The sequence below is a fragment of the Dendropsophus ebraccatus genome, chromosome 1, assembly GCF_027789765.1.
Source record: "Dendropsophus ebraccatus isolate aDenEbr1 chromosome 1, aDenEbr1.pat, whole genome shotgun sequence".
Lineage (NCBI taxonomy): Eukaryota > Metazoa > Chordata > Amphibia > Anura > Hylidae > Dendropsophus > Dendropsophus ebraccatus.
The window spans coordinates 137,873,418-137,897,751 of NC_091454.1; the positions used below are offsets into that span (position 1 = coordinate 137,873,418).

General features: G+C 39.5%; 2 protein-coding genes across 3 annotated transcripts in view; one reads left to right on the top strand and one right to left on the bottom strand.

Moving 5' to 3' along the window:
• Window positions 1-24,334, bottom strand: part of SND1 (staphylococcal nuclease and tudor domain containing 1) — a 502,890-nt gene that overhangs the window by 138,218 nt on the left and 340,338 nt on the right. The gene's annotated exons all lie outside the window — the stretch shown is intronic.
• Window positions 4,813-9,187, top strand: LRRC4 (leucine rich repeat containing 4). Its single transcript, XM_069979519.1, has one exon. It carries the CDS (start codon window positions 6,605-6,607, stop codon window positions 8,528-8,530), a length of 1,926 nt encoding a protein of 641 aa, XP_069835620.1. The 5' UTR covers window positions 4,813-6,604; the 3' UTR covers window positions 8,531-9,187.

Here is a 24,334-nt window from a genome sequence, read left to right on the forward strand (position 1 = left end):
GTAATATAAAGATATTACAAACTTAGGAATACTTGCTATACCTCATAATGTGAATATTTTATCACGTGTTTCTAAGATCATTTGAGGTAGAACAGAAAAATGTCCCAATTGTAAGACTAGAAACAAACTCGAGAAAGAGATCCAACAGTCTTAGTTTATTGAGGCAAGTGGGATTGCTGTGTCTTCACAGCAAAAAATAATGACTGGCAGAAACCACTGGGGCATCAGATCAGAATGGCAATGTTTTGCGGTTTAATTTCTCAGGCTAGGTTCACAATCAGATTCAGCCGTCAGATATTAGCACCCTGTCAGAATTGGGTGCCACAGTTTCTGTGCACAGACTGGAATGGACCCCATTTACTTCCACTGCCAGAAGTTGACCACTGGTGAGAACATTAAGGTAATTCCTGCACTGGGAATCAAAATTGCAGCAAACATTTAAGTTAAAGTAAAAACTGGTAAAGATGTAGGAAATTACCAGCTGGTGCTGATTCTGACATATTGATGCATCAGGTGACAGAATAATTGCTGCCAATTATAATGGCCATTCTTATAAAAAAGAAAATACCGTGTTGAATCCTATGAGGAACAGCGGCCGCTGTAAACACAATGTATTGCAAACTGCCACTGTTTCGCTACGACCATGGAAATAATTGATATGTAGAGATGAGCAAACCTGGAGCATGCTCGAGTCGATCCGAACCCCGAACTTTCGGCATTTGATTAGCGGTGGCTGCTGAAGTTGGATAAAGCCCTAAGGCTATGTGGAAAACATGGATATAGTCATTGGCTGTATCCATGTTTTCCAGACAACCTTAGAGCTTTATCCAAGTTCAGCAGTCCCAGCTAATCCAATACCGAACGTTCGAGTTCGGATCGACTCGAACCCGGTTCGCTCATCTCTATTGATATGTCATTTATTTCCAACTGGCAGACTGAACAACAGCCATTGTTCACAGTCTGTTCAAAACAATGTATGTCCATTCTCATGGCCGTACATTGTATTGAGGTCAGTGATTAATTGAATTGCAGGCACTTCCAAAAGGTGTCTGCAATTCAAATAACCATTCAGTAATGTTCCTGCGGCCCACAGGAACATGTAAGAATGCGGCCTATACTGTGCTGTAATACAACGGCCATTGTTAAACAACTATTGTATTAGAGTGTATGAACATAGCCTTAAAGCAAATGTACCATCATGTACATCGCTTTAAGTCTTATACATTAATAGACCGGCGCTGGGATGCCGATGCCCGTGTGTGGCGCCGGTTTATTCCTGTACATTGGCCCAGCATGGAGCGCTGGAGGAGGGTCCACCAGCCCTGAGTGTAAGAAAACCCCTCCCCTCTGTGACGTGGCTCCATTGATTCTAATGGAGCTGCTTTGCAAAGCGAAGATAAATACACTGGGGGGCCAGCCTCTAGTGTTTCAGGCTAGGCCAGTGTCTGGGAATAGATCAGGAACAGTGCCAAGGATGAAGGTAAGAGACATAACTTCATCTGCAGGGCCCCAGGCACAACAGGGAGCTATCAGCAGGTTAGATTCATCTAACCTGCTGATTCGTCCCTTTTAAATAAGGGCTAAAACAAATACAAAGCAAAACACTGACAAAAATCCTTTCAATCCTTTAGCATTTGTCCAAACTAAGAAAGGTCAAATCCTATTCTAGCAGTAAACCAAAATAAAATGCTTAATGTATAGCAGTTGTGGCCATTTTAAGCTTTGCTAAAATCAAAAGAAAGGTATAAAGAACGCTAACTATAATGAATGAGTGGGTGCAGTTAATCTGCTAATGTTTTATAAATTATAATAAGCTCTCCTGGGAACTACTGTAATTGATCCAGCCTCTGTTTCCCCATTCTGCATAATTGGTAAATGACAAGATGTCAGTAGGTAAAGCAAACCAGCATTTTAGAAAGTATACATAAAGCCGCTGATAAAACAATGCCCACACCTTATGGAATGGAGTATTATTAAAGCAAACTCTATCTATGATAGTGTCTTATTTAGTAGGAATATGGCTTCCAAAATGGTTAAAGAAAATGGGTAACCTTTAAAAAATATTACGTAGTAACAAAACAGTACAGTGATTACAGTAGCATTTTTCGAAGATCTGCAAGATCTGAGGAGACAGGCTACAAAAAATATTGCTCAGAGCTTTCAAGATCAGGCATGAGGTAATGCACAGCCAAGACAATCCCCGCTTAGCAGTAACTTGCCAAGGGTAGAGATGGCACCCAAGTGTGGCTTGTTACTGTGGCATTAATAACTCTACATGGCAGATGATTCTGACTTCTCTCTACTCACAAAAGATGCAGGATTAAAGATTAAGAGAGGTAGTTAAGAATGTATTGCTCCTGCCCTGAAAAATACTGTAATAACCTTTAACCTTAACATAAGCTTGGGGCTTATCAGTGCCCATCCAAAGCTGGTAATATCATGGCAGGATACACTACAGTGTAATATCTATATTTGCCTGCGTAGACAAACATTATCTAGGGACTGTGCAAATGAACAGACAGAAGAGACAGATCTGTGGAATGGGAAATTCATCTTTAGGATTCTCTGCTTTCCAAGAAATTCCACAGAACAGCAGCTATATGAACTAGAGGTTACAATGAAAGGAAACAATTGTACAATTTGAAAGAATCCCAATACTACCATCATGGGGTAATACCGAATAGATGCAAACCATGCACAGTAGAGAATGACAGATGGGATGAGAGAAGAGAACCAGGCTTCCAGTATTCAGTAATAAGGACTACATCCTCACAAATTCAATATTTACCAAGCCATCCACATTAAAATATACTAAAAAACATGTATTACTAAATATACTCTAAATTGCTTCCTTCTGCTAAGTATTTATGCACGTAAAAATGTAATGCCATTGTTTCGTTGATGACCTCACGCCCCAGAAAAATATAGTATCGTGGAAGTATGAAGTCAATTTATGTACTACAGTTTTCATCTGCATCTTGGTTGAAAATCTGAATCTCCCCTTTGCAGTGTTAAACATGGCTTCTATTGAACACTTGCTTGCAGAAAAGGACTGCTGTCCAACATAGGGAGTATTCAATGGTTCTGCTGCAGGAAATCCATACCAGGCTTACCCAGCCATTACACTATACCAAGCTACTCCCTTATTTAGGAAATATTGCTTTCTCAACCCAAAAATAGACTCAATTTATTACTTACCCAGTACACTTAATGGCGCACTCAATGTAAACTCACCATTCTATATAAACTGTGACTAAACGCAGTCTCTGCATTATGTAAAAAAGATACAATCTTATGTATAATACCGTATTTCTGGCCAAACAGCCGTTACAGAAATCATCACACTGCAAAAGGGAGTATATACTGTATATATATATATATATATATATATATATATATATATATATATATATATATATAAAATATCTCACACATACACACACCCCACTTTGATCACAATCCTTTATCACCCTCCACAAATAAAGATATTAAACCCTGATCTGACATCACAGCAGGAAATGCACAAAAATGCCCTTCAGGTCCCTCTGGTGGAGAAAGTGTTAAATTTATCACCTTTCCTGCAGAACACCTACAGTATGTGGCGTAATAGTGACTGAAACTTTATTTATAATAAATGCAACTGAAATCCTTCTATTACATGGAAAGTGACCATGCCCACAGTTGTGTACTAAAAGTGGATGCTTTGTAGCACACTTGCCATACAGACACGGTAATACCTATGCGGAAGTAAACTCTAGCAAGTCCAGGTTATGCTTCACACAATACAGTCTTTTGTTTTTGTTGCTGTCCAACCAGGATGACAGTGAACCCCCATTAGTAATGAATATATACATATATACACACACACACACAAATCAACTTTCCCCATGGGTCACAGCTTTTTATAAGAGTAGGGGAGAAATTTCTAATGTGCAACTACAACAAGACAATCTGAGACATGGTTAAAAGTGTTTAGCTGTACTTGATATTAATCTAAGTTCTAGCAAAAAACCATCAGAAGCAATGAAAAGGTCAGAATTAAGAAGAAAATCAATATATTGCTGGGAAAGCAACATCATAAACAAAATCTTTGCAAATACTGCAGATATGTTAGGCACATAAAACTTCACCAGGACATCAAAGCAAACGTCATACTCACTGAAGATCAATAGAAATGCATAGAAACGTGAGAGCAATCTAACTTGTTACAAGGAACTTACCAATGTGAAGTTGAACAGTGCAGGTGCATTGCAGAACATTTAGAAACCAGGGGTAGGTGAAGGTATTCTTCGCTTTCTTCAATCGTTTCACCTCCACCTGACAACGATTGGTATACAGCAGGCATTTCCTTACAGGCGCACATAGGGGGAGACAGTAATATATGAGAAGATGTAGCTTCTCAAGGCTAGCTCCAGAGCAATAAGCCAGTGTGATTCACAGGTTGGTTTGATGAGCATGCAGAGGAACAGGTCACAGAGTGAAAAGCCAGCCTCCTCTGCTCTGTAATTCTGCAGATCCTGTATGTCACTCAACCACCACCCAGTCTGTAGTACAAGGGTTAAAAATTCTGGAATGAAGCTAGGATATTGTATAGCACTGGCTTTACCAGGCATGAACGATCCCCTTTACTTCGAAAGGCACCCCCCTCCCCCTCGAGCACTCCAGTGAATCCGTGCGGCTTCTGATTGTTTCTCTCAACTTGGGGGTGTGAATACAGTGAGCTGAGAGAGGGGTAGAAGGGTGGGAACCGGACCAGGGGGTGAAGATTACCCCTGCCGTCAAAGGGAAGCAAACTCAGCAATTGGCGTTGATGACGCTGCACAGGCAGAACAACCAATCACATCGTTCCTGCCGCTGGCAGCTGAAACCTCATTTCTGCATTTATCCCATCGCAGGCTAAGACAAGGATGGAACGCAGAGCGAAAGAGGAGGAAAAAAAAATCTGAAAAACGCACAGCACTTGATAGGCATCATTAACGGATTTCATTGAGAAGGAACCAGAATAGCATCAGCCTCTGCGAGCTGTGGACTCTTAAAACTCTCACTGCCAGCTCTGTTTTAATAACTCCTCTCTTAGATAAAGAGAAAGAAAAGATAAAGGGGGAAGGGAATGTGAAACAGCCAATGCAACTTAGCTGGAAGCTTTGAGCATTAACCCCTAGAGGGAAAGAAAAAAAAAGAGGAGTGGGAGGGGAGCTGTGTGAATACATAGGAGCACTGCATCACGCTAATGTTCAGCTCAGAACAGTATGCGTCAGCAGTACATCCACGTTCTGACTGAAGGACGAAAGGATGAGAGAGCAGCCTGGCTGGTTGGCTGCTGTTTCCAACACCAAGCAAACAGAGAGAGAGGAGGACTATTAGCAGAGAAAAATGCTACGGGGCTCTGATATCGCTGCCTCTCCTGCTGCCTGCTCTCCTGCTGCTATCACCACTGGACAAGAAATTCAAGACAAACCGAGGAGAACCCCTCAACTCACTACCTCACAACAAAAGGAGCTACAGTGGGATTTCCACGAGACAGGAGAAGAAAGGCTGTGAAACCTGTCCCTTCTTCGGACCAATCTCAAATCAAGGGCTCAAGCATTGAGGTGTGTGTTTGTGTGTGGTTTCTTCTCCAGCATACTTTCTATTCTCCTATCCATAAAGCTGCCCCCTTTACTTGCTCTCCTTTGAGATATTGATGGATTATTGCTAAGTGTGCAGGAGGCAGGCTGCAGCTGCTGCATCCACAGCTTGGAAAGCAAAGCTAGTTTGAAAAAAAAAAAAAAAGCCAGCAAGGAGAGAGGAGAAAAAAAGCAGTCAATGCCTGCAATGTGCTGCCTTTCTCTTTGTACAAATCAGAATCCTGCAGACAGCCTGTGAATCAGAGGAATATCCATGGAAATATAGACTGAGGAACAGAGATCACCGCTCAAAGCAAAAACAGAAGGTTTAGAATATTTGGGATTGTTAACCCTTCTTTGCTCCCTTCTTTTAAACCATCTGATACCTGGTCTCCAGTTTCTCTCAGAAATGGATTATCGTCAGTCTTCTGGCAGAGACAGCAGTGGAATCCAAGGACGAATAGCTCAACTGCAAAAGGCACCAGTCCCGGGGGAGCAACAGAATGATGCACCTGCATAGCCAAGTGGGCCTCACTCCCTTGTTACATTTCTCTTAAGGTTATTATTATTTTTTTTTTTTTTTAAATCGTCTCTTGTGTTGGGATTTACTAAAGGAGCCATTTTGTCTTTTAACACATCAACCCTGCTATCAAATGTAATTCTTGCCGATAATTAATAATAAGGAATTTATGGATGGACTGATAAACCAGCTGCCTGGAGGTGGGCATTGGCGTGAGGAATTTGCAATGTTCTTCTTTCCCTAGGTATATAACATTTTGCTTTTCTGTCTCTTCAGTGCATTATAAGTTGATGTTTTTTTTTAGAAAAGGAAAAAGCTAACTGCTTTACAATCTAGCACCCCCCTCCTTTGTTGACCACCACTCCCACCAGTGTGTAGATGGAAAAGGGAATTTGTAGCCTCCTGAAGCCTGGGTAGGGCCAAGTTCTCGTTTCCATGCCAAATCCCAGACGATGGTGAATTATGAACGTGCCACATCATGAATTTCTTGTGGCTGGTAACTGTGCACCATACCTGGAAGGCCATCCTGTTTTCTGTAATCTACCTCATGGTGCAAGTGTGGATCCCCTGTGCAGCATTTTCAGGGCAACAAAATTGCCCTTCTGTCTGTTCCTGCAGTAATCAGTTTAGCAAGGTTGTTTGTACGCGCCGTGGCCTCTCTGAAGTACCCCAAGGTATCCCATCTAACACAAGGTACCTCAATCTCATGGAAAACAATATCCACATGATCCAAGCTGACACGTTCAGACACCTCCACCACTTAGAAGTTCTACAACTTGGCAGAAATAGTATCCGTCAAATAGAGGTTGGAGCTTTTAATGGTTTGGCTAGCCTCAACACGTTGGAGTTGTTTGATAACAGGTTGACTGTAATACCTAGTGGGGCTTTTGAGTATCTGTCTAAACTGAGAGAATTGTGGCTCAGGAATAACCCAATTGAGAGTATCCCATCCTATGCTTTCAACAGAGTCCCTTCACTAATGCGCTTGGACCTAGGAGAGCTAAAAAAGTTGGAATACATTTCTGAGGGGGCATTTGAGGGATTGTACAATCTAAAGTATCTTAACCTTGGAATGTGTAATATTAGAGACATGCCAAACCTCACACCCTTGATAGGGCTAGAGGAACTGGAGATCTCTGGCAACAACTTTCCTGAAATCAAACCAGGGTCGTTCCATGGATTAAGAGCGCTAAAAAAGCTATGGATTATGAATTCTCAGATAAACATTATAGAGCGCAACGCTTTTGATGACCTGACATCTTTAGTAGAATTAAACTTGGCCCATAACAACCTATCCTCCCTTCCACATGACCTTTTTGCCCATTTGAGATATTTGGTGGAATTGCATTTGCACCACAATCCTTGGGACTGTGACTGTGATGTTCTTTGGCTCTCATCATGGCTCCGAGAGTATATTCCAACCAACTCCACGTGCTGTGGTCGTTGTCATTCCCCACCGCACATGAAGGGGAAGTACGTGGTTGAGGTGGACCACTCATCGTTTCAGTGCTCGGCCCCTTTTATTATGGACGCTCCTAGGGATTTAAATATCTCAGAGGGAAGAGTGGCAGAACTCAAGTGTAGAACTTCAGCCATGTCATCTGTTAGGTGGCTGCTACCAAACGGTACTGTGCTAAGCCACGCTTCCAACCATCCACGAATTTCCATACTCAATGACGGAACGTTAAATTTCTCACATGTACTGCTTACTGACACTGGAGTCTACACTTGCATGGTAACCAACGTGGCGGGAAACTCTAATGCTTCGGCCTATCTCAATGTCAGTACTGCAGAGCTCAACACTTCCAACTACAGCTTCTTCACTACCGTCACTGTGGAGACTACAGATATGGCTCCTGAAGACATCTCAATGGTAATCAAGCCAGTGCCAACAACTTCCACTGGGTATCAGCCAGCATATACCACTACCACCACAGTGCTCGTCCGAACCACCAAAATGCCAAAACAGGTGGCGGTCCCAACTTTAGACACTGGAGACAAAACGCAAACTAGTTTGGATGAGGTAATGAAGACCACTAAAATAATCATTGGCTGCTTTGTGGCAGTCACACTTTTGGCAGCCGCCATGCTAATTGTGTTTTACAAACTAAGAAAGCGGCATCAACAAAGAAGCACGGTAGCAGCTGCACGAACTGTCGAGATAATTCAAGTGGATGAGGACATCCCAAGTGGGAGTCCAACAGGAGTATCAGGTGAGGGGGCAGTAGTTTTGCCAACAATTCACGACCATATGAACTACAACACCTACAAGCCAGCACACCACGGGGCCCATTGGACGGCTAACAGTATCGGTAATTCTCTACACTCCACAATTACAACCATCTCCGAACCTTATATAATTCAGACCCACACAAAAGAGAAGGTACAGGAAACTCAAATATGACTTTTTTCAAATTAAAATGCAATAGAATGCACAAAGACAGCAACTTTTGTACAGAAAGAGAGAGAGACACTTTTGTTTTCTTGTAAATGCTTATATATTAAATCTATGGGCTGATGACAGAAACAGATTATATTAAAATTTAAAAATATTTTCTAACTTGTAAGTTCTATTTAAGAAGAGTTATGATGGTTAGGCAGAAAAATATATAAGATATGCTGTTAATGTGCCATAATGACTAAAACGCAAGGCTTAGCCCTGTTTTAATCAGAAAGCCAAATGATGAGATGTCCATGAATGCAATCTGCTGTTTTTCACATGAAAACGCTGCTCTAATACATGAGCAACACCCCATTTCTAAAGGAGAATTCTTTTGTTAAGAAGTCCCAGACCAATCTTTGCAGGTTTATCTTATTAAAAAAGAGGAAAATGCACCACAAATTTGTACTGTGCCAAATGTTAAAAAATTAAATGCAATAAAGGATCTTTTTTTGAAGACTTTGAGGGGGGAAAAAAAATCTATTTTGTTATAGTGTCTAGTTATATCTATTACATTTCATAGGTATGGGGCGTATCATGCCCCCTCTTTGTGGTAAGGGGTGTCTAGTTATGGTTACCCAAGACTGTAATGCCACCTACAAAAAGGGGTTACAAAAAATATTGGGGGGAGGGGGGGCAGTCTGCTCTGCTTTGATTTATACAACTATGGCAAAGCCACGATGCAGGATGCTAAAAAGCTGGCGCATCTTTCCACTCTGCACCAAACTCCTGCAGATCTAATTAACCCTTTGTCAGGCTACTGATGTTTGTGGACGAGAAAACAAATTGTGTTAAGCATGCTAAGATGAAAGGTTACTTAGGTGTCAAACAGAATTAACCATTTTTAATAGTCTGCAGCACCCTGCCTGATTATGCACAAAGTAAAGGGTTAAGATATTTTCTAGTTGATTAACTCAGTATGGTGTAAGGGAGAAGATACCTTTTCTAGCATATGGTACTGTGTTGTCATTTTATTGCCACAAAAGCGAAATCTGCATTATGAAAAAAAAAAAAAACATCTCAATCTGTGACTCAGTACCAGGAAAACATTTTATTTGTACGATATCAACTAGCAACAACATTGAGGAATGTTTGCATGATCAGAAAGGGAGCTGCAGCTATATATATATTTTAAAGGGAAAAAGGTTTTCTGAGATTTTATATTTTTATGCATATGCTTTTCCCATTGAGTAAGGTCTGTAATCAAATCTGCAGTTAAGGGTGCTGCAGGCCTTTCTTCTGGTACAGGGTGTTATGGAGGCTTTAAATATTGCAGCTAAAAATCCTAGCAACCGGAAATGGGGTAGAACGACTTTGCTTCTCTCACTCTTTCTGCATTGATTAAAAACATCTCCATTTATCACCATGGGAAGAAATGTATTGCTTAAACTGTGATGTTTAGAGGAAGAAGCATGGCTATAAGACCCATTAACCCTGGCACTGTGGGCATGTCAGGCATTGTATTACTGTGTGAGTTGAATGTATCTATGCAGCTCTTTAAAATGTATGATTTTATGAAAACCATGAATATAGACAATAACATACGTTTCTTAAAAAAAGATTGTCACCAAGTTGTGGTATGCTGACTTTTGACAAATATTCTAGGATATATCTACATGGAGCACAAACCATTATTAAATAGTCAAATATGCTCATAGTTTCTCCTTGAAGTGAACAAATTGGTTACAAGGTCATGTTAAGTTCTTGTGACGACCACAGTGCATTGTATATTTTTGCCTAGTAATAGATGTCACCTCTAACTACCTACCATTCATACATAAGGTGTCCTTATTAATGCATTTTTATTAGCTCAGCATATTGTAAATTTAATAATTCTGAACAAAGTTATATGTTGCTGGCTGGCCTGATAAAGTCCCATGAGGGTCTAATGCATCAATTCAAAATAAGCATTTGGCACCTTATGAAACATAGGAACTCTCATTTTGTAGTAGAGAATTTGACAGAACCTTAAAAGCAGGTGATATGCTTGAGATATAAGGCAGAGGATGAAGACTAATAGGGTAAACATATAATTGTCAGAAGCCAATGTCACAAAAATGTGCCATTCATTTTAGTGGACTAGAAAAGCCTAGCTTATTTGCTATGCTTGATAAAACATTTTTACCATAGGCAGTAAGCGTGCAGTGGCATAATCTTTTCTACAGTATATTAACATGCTAATATGCAAACTGGGCTGGTAGCCCTGCATATTGCTAAAATGTAACCAAAAGGCTTGAAAAAGAGACAAGTATCAGGGTTTCAATCTTACAAAGATCAGGCAAACTCTCAAAAAATGCATTGTTGTGTAGCCTAAGGAAAAAGTCTTTTCAGAAATGTATCATTTTGTGTATTAGGCTGGATTTACACATGGCATTATGTTGGTGGTTTTTGCCAAAGCAGTGGGAGCAATATAAAGGTACTACATAATATTTATTTACTGTGTGTCCACTACTATTTTTAGCTAAAAGAAAAAAACATGAAAAATTGCTCTGTCATGCTGACCTAAGGGCAGCACGCTACCAGATAATACAATTTCCCAAAGACAATCAATTTTTTCCAATAGGCTTGTAAATGAAAACTCCAATTAGGCTACATGTAGCCCACAATTATAGGTGGATTAATGGGAGTAGGGAAGGTAAACAATTGCTTCTGAGTATTTAGTAAGACAGGAGGTGATGTTACTGATACATGGAGAAAGGAAACAGGTCATATATCTGCTATGCTGCCAGATAGGAACACCTAATGGTGCGTTTACACAGAGAGATTTATCTGACAGATTTTTGAAGCCAAAGCCAGGAACAGACTATAATCAGACAACAGGTAATAAAGGAAAGACTGAGATGTCTCCTCTTTTCAAATCCATTCCTGGCTTTGGCTTACAAAATCTGTCAGATAAATCTTTCTGTGTAAACGCACCATAAGAAACACATATAAAGGCTATTTTTGGTCATACAACTTTTGGACAAACGTACACTAGACTGATTTACTGTGGATTTGCTGCAGTAATGCTGTGGATTTGGTAAGGATTTTACCTCTCTCATTGATTTTATTGGGTAAAATATTTAAAAATCTCAGTTGGCACTCTAATTGGCTGTGCAACAAGTGTCAAGTGTCAGTCAAGTGTGTACTTAAAAAATCTAATGAGACATCTATCATGGGAAACAAGGAAGCTACAAGACTGGATCTAAAATCTTTCATGCTACCATTGGTCTGACACCACTTCTACTGAATTATTATGTATGTAAGGGTGCCTTTACACAGACTTATCTCACAGATTTTGTTAAATCCATTCCTGGCTTTGGCTTCAAAAATCTGTCAGATAAAATTCTCTGTGTAAAGGCACTCTTAATTTGTGCCAAACGTGTCATGTTTAAGCCTAATCTATCCTTTACATTTAAATTGTTAATCAGCTAGCTATTGTGCATCAATGGCCAGTTGACTACCCATTATTAGGATTTTGGGCAATTACTGGTATAAAGCAATAAATTGAACAAACTAGGGGGAATTTATCTAAGAACTTCCTAAAACAAGTTTTTATTTTTAATACTGTGTAGTTTGCTCATGCTTGGAAGTTATGTATATCTTTATGCTGTGGGCATTCTGCTTGCACTGTTTATCTTTTATGCCAATTACGCTGTAGGGGCATAGTTTAAATGGCATAGCATGTGATGTGCGATTTATTAATTGGAATTTTTCAGAAAACAGTTGTAAAAATTGCACAAAAAGGTGCACTACCAATTATGCTGTTGAAGGCTAGAGTATCTTACAAAGGCATACTGCATAGCTGTGCAAGATTTAACAGGTGAAAAATAAATGTGTGTGTGTAAAAATGCACAAGAACACAAAAACACACATACATTTTCCCCACTGACTTTGCATTTTCACTACACAACAAAGGCTGTGTTTCCATATTCACAACTGGAATGTATTCCAAACACTGTTAAAACCACTCTCCCCCAATTTTTCTCCCCCAATAGTGGCACGATGTTGCTGATAATCTGTGCAACCTTGCATTCCTAAAGTGAATGTGGAAACAGTCTTACAGAGATAATAATTATGGGGTGGATTGACCAAATCAAGAGAGTATTGTAAATGCTAGTTTCAAAAGGGGTAGCAGACCCCAGATGCAACACGATGCTTGTCTCCAGTTTAGGTGTGATTTGCAATTAAGCTCCGTTCAAATCAATGAAACAGAGTTGCAAAACTCCACCCAAACTGCAGACAAGAGTTGTGATGTCTCTGGAAGAAAGTGGCCATGTTTTTTTTTTAACTCTGGGTAACCCAGTTAAAGGTTCCCTGCCACAGACTTTGCTCAGAATCCCGCCTGCCTCATTGTGTCAATACGATGCCTCGTGCGCCTCCGCTCAAAGAATGAACATGTTGATTCTTTGATCGCAGAGAGATAGGCATCGCATTGACAAACCGAGGCAAAACTTTTACTCCGTGTGAATGTACCATAACTGTTAACACCGAGTAAGATTCCGATGAAAAAAGACCAAATAACTAATAAAAAATATATATATATATATATATATATATATATATATATATATATATCTGAAGATGAGAAATAAGTTGGAGAACCTTTTTCCTGTTTAAGTAGCCAACTATTAAACATATTACTACTAAAAGCCATGCCATTTTATTCCAGAAGCCTAATCTTTCCATAAGACTGTATATAGTACTACACAGTAATATATTTCTCTTTTAGGGTACAAACCCACTTGACGTATTTGCTGCGTGAATCAGTCTTAAAAATAAGCAGGCAAAACGCAGGTTGGCTTTATACAATTATTCTGCGTTAAAATACGCAATTGCGTATTTTTGAAGCGTGAAGCTTGTTGTTAGCAAAGCATCAGTTGTTAAAATACGCAATTGCGTATTTTTGAAGCGTGAAGCTACATGCGTTTTTCGCACAGGTTGTTAACAACTGATGCTTTGCTAACAACAAGCTTCACGCTTCAAAAATACGCAATTGCGTATTTTAACGCAGAGCAATCGTATAAAGCCAACCTGCGTTTTGCCTGCTTATTTTTAAGACAGATTCACGCAGAAAATACGTCAAGTGGGTTTGTACCCTTAGAGAGATTAGAATATATGTGTACTACTATTTTTTCTCTCCTTAAAGTCCAGGCAGAGAATTATTATTTTTTTTTATTTAAGCGCACCAGGGAGGGAGAGGAATAGAAACGAACAACATGCACTTACCTTCCCGGCTCCAGCGTTGATGGCCCCATACTGCCACTCCGGTCCCCCAGTCACTTCCTGTTTTGTCAGCGGCAGAGACGGGACCCCCCTACAGTTGCCGACTGGCTGAGTGGGCCTGGAATGCCAAGTGCCACGTTGAAACGAGGCGGCAGTATGGGGGCACCAGCACTGGACCTGGGGAGGTGAGTGCACTACTAATAAATACAGCTGCTTCCATAATCACACATGCCAAGGCAGGCCACCCACAAAAAAGTGACACAACCAGAGTTGCAGGGATGAAGAAATAGGCTTAAAAGGGTGAAAATTACAGTAGAAAGCAGCTGCTTTGGATAGTATAAAAATAGTGGCATGTATTACTTCACAGCTCTATATTTTCCCCCCATTGCAAGGGATAACCCCTTTAAGATGATTAGTTTTGTTAGGTGCTGCTAATAACCATAGTATAACAGACACAAAAACACAAAGTACAAGTTAAAACACACTTGGAGCATGCAAAATTACTCAGGGTATGAATTTCAGGGTGTCTTTTAAACTTGTAACACTTGTTAAAGTTTTTCAGTTTCCGTAAAAGAATACGAAAGCGGAACAGCGAAACGTAAAAATCCAGGGTGTAGTGTCACCAGTACGATAGCCGCCATTCTCCTGTTTCTCCAAGCTTGCTGCATAGTCACATACCAGCATAAAATACCCAGTTAGCCAGTCAGTGACTGCAGCGGTGTCCTGTCCTAGTTACTGACTGGCTGAGTGGGCATTTCTCAGGCTGGACGTGATGTCAAAGGACTGGGAGCTTCAGGAGACTGACAGAGGTCCAGGAGCAGCGACGCTGCACTTTCTGGGCACAGGGACAGGTATGCATAGCTCCTTTATTATGTTCCCCAAGACACCTGCCTGGGACTTTTACACTTCCCCACAGTCCTTCTAAATAAGAATACCAATTTATATAGACATATACATAACAAACAATAGGTGTTATGTTCCTCCTACCTATCACACTTCAAGGGCCAGAATGCAAATATTAAGTGAGATGAATCTAATGTTTCACATATGCATGACCCACCACACTGTCAAGTCTTACTAGGATATAACACAATCAGTTCTTGTCATGTTACATAGACCATATTAATCATGTGACAGCCTTCCATCTTGTAAAACAAGCCCAGTGTTGAGGTACATGACAGCTGAACATATTTCATAGGACAAATAATCAATGAGAAAAAATACATTTTTGTTACTGCATCATAAAATACAAAACAAGGGAAACCCTTTTGAAACGCTGGTGTAAATGTATCAGAACTTATGCAAAGGAAAAGTGAATAAGCAACCCACAGAAACCAATCAGATGGCAGCATATATCAGAATCTAATCTGTCAACTACTCCTCTTTTCTATAGTGTCAGCTTTAATCTCCCCCTCCCCTGATGTACAATCCTATTCACACGGTTATGGCCATACCTGCTAATATTGATATCTTTCATTTTTGTCACCACTAGACCACCATTTCAAAGCACCTCTAATTTTAATGGTTTTAAAAACCATGTGAGCTAATAAAAGGTAAAGACTCTGGTGAGAGGTAAGACGAGTGGTGCCCAACCTTAAGTCCCCCAGCTGTTCCAAAACTACAATTCTCATCAAGCCTGGACAATGTTTTGGCAGACCAAGCATGATGGAAATCGTCGTTTTGGAAGAGGTGGAGTGTCGTAGGTTGACCAACACTAATTAAGACACAGACAGAAAAGGTTTGACCAATTTTTAAATTCCACTATCTAATATTCTATCAGAGAACCTGGAATAAATAGAGATGGACACAGCAGTCAGGACACAATTAGCTAGAACAGAGAGTGACTACAAAGCATGTCTCCTACTCCCACCCATGCAACTGACTGTAATGATTAGTCTCTCCTGTGATGGTGCTGCACTTGCTGTAAAAGGGCACCTTGACTTAATTACAATTAATATAATACCTGTCTTGATAAAAAGGGGATCATAATCAATAATTTAGCAAAGACTTGAATTTTTTTTTGTCCATAAATCTTATTAGAAACATTTTTATTGCAACTGCAACAAGACCGTAGATAGATGATTTCAGCAGCAGCAATGATTCCCAATACTGACACATTGACTTTATTGTTGTTTTTAAAGCAGTGAAAGTGTTAATGGTTCATAGCTCAGTGACAAGAACAGCTTAAATAATATATAAGAACTGTCTTGGAAATGTTTATAAGCTATGCACGTGGAGGCCAGGGACTTGTTTCTCCATATCCCGGCTCTCTTGGTTTTTTACGTTATTCCAATTAACCTCCTCCTATCCATAAAGTTAATATATAAATATATATGTGTATGTGTGTGTGTGTGTGTAACATCTCAAGCATATACTAAAACCACCATTTTCCTCCGCTTATCAATACAATGGATAAACGCAATCCCAGGATCTTGTGTGTAGTAATTGTCAGTATATTGTTCTGTCAATAATAAGGACTAGGGAACAACATCCTGGCTCTTTTGCTGCTGGTCCTTGCTCTCAGTTGTTGGCAATTTCATGTATTTGTAAGAATGGTGCAGGACTCCATGACCAGTTTGACCTTGAAGGCGAAAAAAACTATGTCAAGGATTTAGCCCTTTGTAGGAAGGTAAAGGGGAAACTTCAAAAACTACTGCAAGCTTTTGGATTTCTGGATGTATTGGGGCCAACATAATGGATATTATGTAATAAACTTTCACTACAAATCAGACTAAAATTTAGAAAATGTAGACAAGCAGTAAAGAGATTACACAGCCCCCCCCCCACCACCACCACCACCACCACTTTGGATACAGTACGCACCACAATACTTCCCCCAAATTATTTTTGATGAGATAATTTCACAGGATAACAACATTATATTATTAAATTTGACACACTGCAATTAGCATAGAGAAATGTACAGAACTTTACTCCTCAAGCTACAAAGTTGTATTTCCAATGAATTATAAAACTTTTTGGATGTTTTCCTACAAACAGCCTCAGACTAGACAGCCACAGTGTTTCTTGGACAAAGGTCTCAGACTAATAAATATTTTCGACAAATATAAAATGTTGATTAGCAGAAGAACTGAAGTATACATGTTCAACTAATAAAAATAAATAAAAGAGCACCATGAGAAAAAACTACACTAACCCACCAGACCCCAGGGGGCAGTGCATTGCACATATTGAGCATCTGCATGATTGTTCCCATACTGTTATAACAGTTACCACTGTTCTTAAGATTTTGGAGTGTCTCTGTAGGAATCCTTAAAGTTTATCTGCTGTTTGTAAAAAACATTTAACATGTCGTCATTGAGACATGTCAAAAGACCGGGTCTAATTTTTCAGACCTGTACCAACTGGAAGACGACCAGAGAGTGAGAGCTCCATAGATTATAAATTATGGGCCTGACTTTTTCTAACATAAAGCGGAAGTGGGCCGCGGATATGGCAATCTTTATTCTAGCTCATACCGAAACATTTTTGATGGGACTGAGGTGGCCAGTGTGGACTACTCAATTTTTTTTCACACCAAACTCACTCAACCATGCTTTTATGAGCCTTTGTTTTGCATTGGGGCATGGTCATGCTGAAACAACTCCATGTTAGGGCCCTATTCCACGGGACAATTATCGTTCGCATAATAGTTAACGATAAATGATCCAAACAACCGCTATTGCGAAAGACCTGAAATCGTATGCATAGCATCACCCCTTCTTCACCAAACATTACAGCTGGCACAATTTCAACTTGCATTCACCAAGACCAGACTTGTGTTATATGTTGAGAAGAAACATGCTTCTAAAATCCATCTAAAAATCCATGCCGCAAAGTTTTGAATGCACAAATCAATCAGAGCTTTATGTGAGTTATTATGGTAGTTTTTTTATTCAGTCTTTGTGCCAAAGTCAGTACTAATGCTAATATTAAGGAAGGACTAATATTCCCTCCTTCTGGATGCACTTCAGGCTTTGGTTTATAAAATTGGAAGAAAAACTGACAAATTGCTGTGTGAGAGACTACCGTACTCCTCATCCTCCTCACAGTTAATGGTGGATATAGGACATACAGAAATTCAAATACTGACTTGTTGCAGTAGTGGCTCCAACTACAGTACAATCTGAATGAAAGCAATGTCTCTATACTTCTGTCCAGAAGATGGTGCAGGAATGGGGAACCTGCAGTCTTTAAAAAAAAAAAACTACAATGCTGATTATGCCTAGACAGACAAAGTTTTAACTGTTCAAGCCAAATGAGAATTGGGAATATCAGGAGAACTGCCTGTTCCCCATCCCCAATATACTATATCTTTGACTCTACAACTCTCACAACACAAATTCTTGCAGATTGCAAACCATTTTTATTCTTCAACAGAATGGAAAACACTGTTTGTATGACTGCGCCCCTTGCATACACCATCATCATGTTCTCTACCAGCTGTAGAGGGAGAAACACAATACTAATACAAGCTAATATAAGGCTTTTTTACACAGACTGTGAGCCATGCTATTCATACCCAACACATCCTATGTCAGAGAAAAGTGGGCCTTGGTAGATCACAGTTAATGAGTTTAACAATAAGGCTATGCTCATATTCAAACATGTGGGCATAAAATAAGGAAAAATATTGTTGCTTTTCTTATTTAATAAGGTGCAATATAAAAGCCTGTATACAGTACATTTAATTTGTTAAAGTCTACACACATTGTAAAAGCAACCTTTTTTTCTGTACAAAACCGCTAAGACATTTTTCCATTAACTTTAACATGGTACATTAGTAAATAGAAAAAGCAGCCATATTTTTCCCTTAAAAGGGGTTGTCCAGTGAAAATAATTTTCTTTTAAATCAACTGGTGTCAGAAACCGAGATAGATTTGTAGTTTACTTCTATTTAAAAATCTCAAGTTTTCCCATAATTATTAGCTTTTATATGTCCTGCAGGAAGTGTTGTTTATTTGCTTTCAGAAAAGTGCTCTCTGCTGACATCTCTGGTCGAGTCAGGAACTGTTCTGAGCAGGAGAGGTTTCTGACACTTTGACACCAGTTGATTTAAAAGAAAACAATTTTTGTTGGACAACTCCTTTAATTTTACGTATTTTGCTCACTTTAGTTTACTTATCCCCAATGTATCTAGCATAAGCAATCAAGTCATGGATGGGCGATTGGCTTGGCTCTACTCTCCCTATTACCAAGCATACATGGTTTCAGCAGTCACTTTCTATGCAAAGATATTGAGAAGAGAGAAATGTACAGAGCAGAGACACTCTGTACTGTTGCATGAAGGGAAATGTAGTTCAGTTTGTACTGAATATTTCTAAAAAAATAAAGCGTGCAAGTGTGCAAACAAGCAACTAAATGACAGAATTGGCAGTTACATCCATTTTTAACATAGGGTTCTGCTTGACTGCTTACTTGAATAGTGCTGCATATGCTTGCTTGCATGCATGCATACTAACTTAATTGTTCCCCTGCTTTGCATTACATCCACTTGAAAGGCACATCAAAAATAAAAATGTCATGTTTGACAGAAGTTTATTCACAAAATACAAAATGAACAATTTTTATGCTTATATACGCCAATGGCAACATTTGTTGATATAAACTACAGTATTATACAGTGACTTGCTTCTAGTTTTGATGTATAAACAAATAGGAGAAAAATAATGTGATAAAATAACACTATCAATTGACACTATATATTTGAACCAGTGCTTCAACAATACAGTATTTCTGAAATTTAGAATATATATTTTTTTTCTCACCAATTCATACAGAAATGACCTCTATAATTTTCACAGTATGGACCTATATTACACACCTGCACAACACTGATAATGTTTTGTGTTTGAAATGTACCTGACACCACGACCTGCTTCCAGATCAGCAGATCCTCTGTTAATTTAGAGATTTGTGTCTCAATGGATACAGAGATTCAATGAGAGCCCTAATGGATGTGACCCCCTACTGGATTCAATTGGCGGCGCGTGCATTATGGTCTCACTGTGTCTCTGTCTCGAACTTCCAGATTAACAGGGCATCTTGCTACTGATCTGGAAGGGGTCAGTCATGACAGGTACACTTAAAAGTGTACCTGTCATTTCAAAGAACTTCGCAAAAATCAATAGTGCAAGCAATAAGAAATTCTGGAAAGATTTTATTAGGTAAAGTAGTTTCCTTCTGCACTCATAAAGGTTGTTCTCCAGCCTCCTCCCCTCACTTATTATACGTTCAAGAGAAGCAAAGTAAAGACGGGTTTGCTGTGTCTATTATAACCTATGGAGAGAGGTGGTGCTGAGGGGGATGAGTGAGCAGGGAGAGGAGAGTACCAGCTCATGCAATTTGCAGTATAGGAGAGAGCACAGCACAACATCCTGCAATTTTACCTCACCAAGTTCCCAGATGAGCACTGAACAGCCTAACCTGTGAATTTAGCATTTTCTGTGGCCAGTCTCTAAACTGCAGGGATGGTTCTCTCCTCTTCCTATTCACTCATCCCCTACCCCCTTCATAGGTTATAGTGGACAAAGCAAACCAGTCTTCACTTTGCTCCTCTATAACAGACTACTTTGCCTTGTTAATGAACAGCTAAAAAGTTGTTTGAAATTACAGTTAGGGTCTTATTAGAAAAAAAAAACTATTTTTCAACAATTTTGTAATTTTCTATACCATTGATACTGTGAATAGGGCATAACATGTCAAAATGAGACTACCCCTTTAAGTTCATAATTCATTAATCGATAAACCCTCTTATGGTTAGTATATCTCAAGTTTAAAAATGGGCATATATAAGTAAATCATAGCCTTTATCTGTAGCCTTTAAAAGTTAAGTTTTTAAATGACATATTTGATTTGTTGCTGTGATGATTTTCGTAAGGGATGTGTAATGTGCTTGTTACCAGTATTGACGCTGTTTGTTATAACTTCAACATCTACTCATTATCTATAATTGCTAGGCCCCTATGCAAAAATCTGTAGAATGTAGAGAGGGGACATGGAACAAGAAATGCGGATGAATGCTGATGAAATCTTAAGTTGCGGGAACACACTGGAAATTTATAGTTCAGGATATGACCCTTTTACACAGTGTGACATAAAGCCCAGAGAATTGACGATCAGCAAGACTGGCACTCAATTGTAGAGCTTTTATAAGGCTCAGTCAGACCACACAATCGATCACAAACATTTTGCACAAAAGATGCGGTTCGTCGGCTGGTCACTGTCCCTTTTATGTGGGCTAATTATTGGCAATGAGCATTTCTTCCAGTAGATTTTTGCCTGTGGAAAAGGGCTTGTAGAAAAATGCAGACCCATAAGTACGTGAATTCAGTGTATTTTAGAAACAATAAAAGAAAACATGATCATTATACAAATAACGCTGTAAAAAAAAAAAGACACTGGCATGAGGCACAATGCCAATAGACACAGGCACCTATGTACAAAACATAACATGAGAGAATTCACAGCCATACATGGTTAAAGGCCATGGTTTAGGCTCCATCACCTTCACTTCATTACTTGTGCTTTTAACCTTACATTTCAGGTAGACTTGGTAGGAACATTAAAATACTTTGTACGGGCTATATAGACTGTAATTTTAACCACAAAATTGGTGTAAAATGTATATTCTCAGGAACAGCTCTGTAAAGCTTTAGATGAATTACAATTTATGCCATCTATGTAGTTTTATATCTCTTTCTTGTTACAGCATAACATATCTTAAATCCTCATTTCTCAAAGTCCCATTCAGCTGCTACAAATTGTATCACGTCATATATTCTCTTAAAGAGTTTGCCGCCAGAAGGCCTACAACTCACAGTACTACAATGTACTGCAGCACTACTTGAAAGCAACAAATAAATTTAAGTTTATCTTAATAAGGTGTTTACCATTTACTCGAGGCTGTAAGGCCACAAATCACTTCAGATTAAACAGGCTGAGTAAAGAACATGACCATGAATGCCCATCTTTCTTGTCCTAGTACAGGCCAAAGCGAGAATTTAACACTGGCCTACACATTTAGATAAATAAAACACAGCCCTTGGCCAACCAGAAGGAAATAATCAAATACTTACCCAATACAATGGATTACTGCATGTATAAGGGTCCAAACACCCAACATGTATTTATTTGCACTAATAAAAGTGGGCTGTGAGATTCCTACAATGACTCAAAAGGGCAATCATGCTTTCAGCAAAGTTTATTCTTTGCATAATAAAAAGTTTAGAATGTTTTCCAATTTACTTTGTTCTATTTGCTGACATTAAGCAATAATCTATTGGAAGTAAAAGCTCATTTGCATCTGTCCTGTTCATGTGACAGACCCAGATGCACCGATTGCTAGTGGCAGTCCGGTCATAAGAGGCAATTCTATAACAGAGTATTGTTGTACAGTGTTAGCCATAGAAATCAGTGGAATAGAGAAGAAATCAGGCGATACCTTTTGGAGGCTAACTGAGTATATTTGATTGTAAGTAGAGATGAGCGAACCTGGAGCATGCTCGAGTCCATCCGAACCCGAACTTTCTGCAATTGATTAGCGGTGGCTGCTGAAGTTGGATAAAGCCCTAAGGCTATGTGGAAATCATGGATATAGTCATTGGCTGTATCCATGTTTTCCAGACAACCTTAGAGCTTTATCCAAGTTCAGCAACCCCAGCTAATCAAATGCCAAACGATCGGGTTCGAATCGACTCGAACCCGAACCCGGTTCGCTCATCTCTAATTGTAAGCTTTCGAGAGTCGAGCTCCCTTCGTCAGACATGATGTTATACAAAACTGAAAAAAAATCACAGACTTATATACACACTAGACAGAGATCATCAAATGATTTTAGAAATTTTAAAAATAACAAAATGCAATATACACAGGGTCTGCTATTTACAACCGGTCAATAAACTATAGCTCATGAGGCGTGACAAGAGGATGGTAAGCTCTTGCTGCTATCTGATTGTTGTCAGATTAATGGCCTAATAGTAATAAATGGTCTTCATAGCCAGAACAGGCCACACATAGGCCGACATGAAGCTGGCAAGGATATTGAGACCATGTTGCAAAGTTTTAAATTTGAGCATTAGTATATATTCCCATTCCCTTCTTTCTCTTTGTGTCTTAAAATGTCCCATTAAGACTGTAACCCGCAGGTCTTCTTACAGTGTGTCCCTCTCCAGAGAAATGTGCAGCCACGGGGAGATCTGTCCGGCCGTTGTTAATAGTCAACGTATGAACTCACACCGATTTACTAAGTCTCTGCCCTGTTTCCCCCACATAGAGGCCTATAATTGGGCATCGCACACATGATCAGATACACCACATTGGAAGATCTGCAAGAAAATGTTCCCTTGATTCTGTGTACCTCCTGTGACTGTGGGACTGATACACTGTCAGAGGTATGGATATGTGTGCAGGTTTTGCACCGGTTTTGTAGGCAGGGTGAGGTGCCATTATCTGTTGGGGCCTTTAAAGCACTGCGGACAATGATTTGTTGCAGGTTTGGTGGTAATATAGTAACAGTTAAAAAGACTCTGTACCCACAATCTGACCCACCCAAACCACTTGGACCTTCGGATAGCTGCTTTTAATCCAAGATCTGTCCTGCGGTCCATTCGGCAGGTGATGCAGTTATTGTCCTAAAAAAATACTTTGCTGTGCCAAACGGGAGTATCTGTGCCCTAACTTTGCACAACCTCTTTGTCCCTCCTATCCACCCTCTTCATCATTAGGAATGCGGGATTGTGGGTACAGAGTCGCTTTAACACTGTTGAAAGAAGAAAGGAGTCCATCAGGTTCAACCTAGGGAAACCCTACTGTGTTGATCCAGGGGAAGGCAAAACCTCTAAGAGGCAGATGACAATTGCCCCATCACAGAGAAAATTTCTGCCCAACTATTTCCACTTCCTTAATATTTCTCTGCTATACCTGAAATTAGATTTAACATGAACCTATGTATTAGAAATAGCAGTCTCCACAGGTTTTAAACAGTTTACACATAGTTATCATTTGGTCACTAATTTAGGGTTCATCCAGAACGTGAGACCAAATTCTATTTTTGTGGCGATTAGTGAGATATAACACATAGAATAATTTGACTATGTAAATAAAGCCTAATAGGGAACATCTAAAAATGTGAATTCTCTGTAGCTACCATTGCATTAGGCTGGTGCATCTGGCAGCAACAATCCAATCAGCCAGGTAAACAAATATTGCTGTTCCCCAGTATATAAATTTATAGGTACCTTTATTCCCATGGGTGACAATTGCCAATTTGGTATTGACAGTTAAGTTCAATATACTGTATGAAAGAGGCATAAAACACCTGGAAATCAAATGTTTGTCGATCCGAACCCGAACTTTCGGCATTTGATTAGCGGTGGCTGCTGAAGTTGGATAAAGCCCTAAGGCTATGTGGAAAACATTGATACAGTCATTGACTGTATCATGTTTTCCAGACAACCATAGAGCTTTATCCAACTTCAGCAGCCACCGCTAATCAAATGCCGAAAGTTCGGGTTCGGATGGAACCTGGTTCGCTCATCTTTATTCTTTAACTAAGTGCTAGAT

Bases quoted from the DNA above. Each gene is read 5' to 3' on its own strand.
- LRRC4 (XM_069979519.1), top strand. From the start codon at position 6,605: ATGAATTTCTTGTGGCTGGTAACTGTGCACCATACCTGGAAGGCCATC.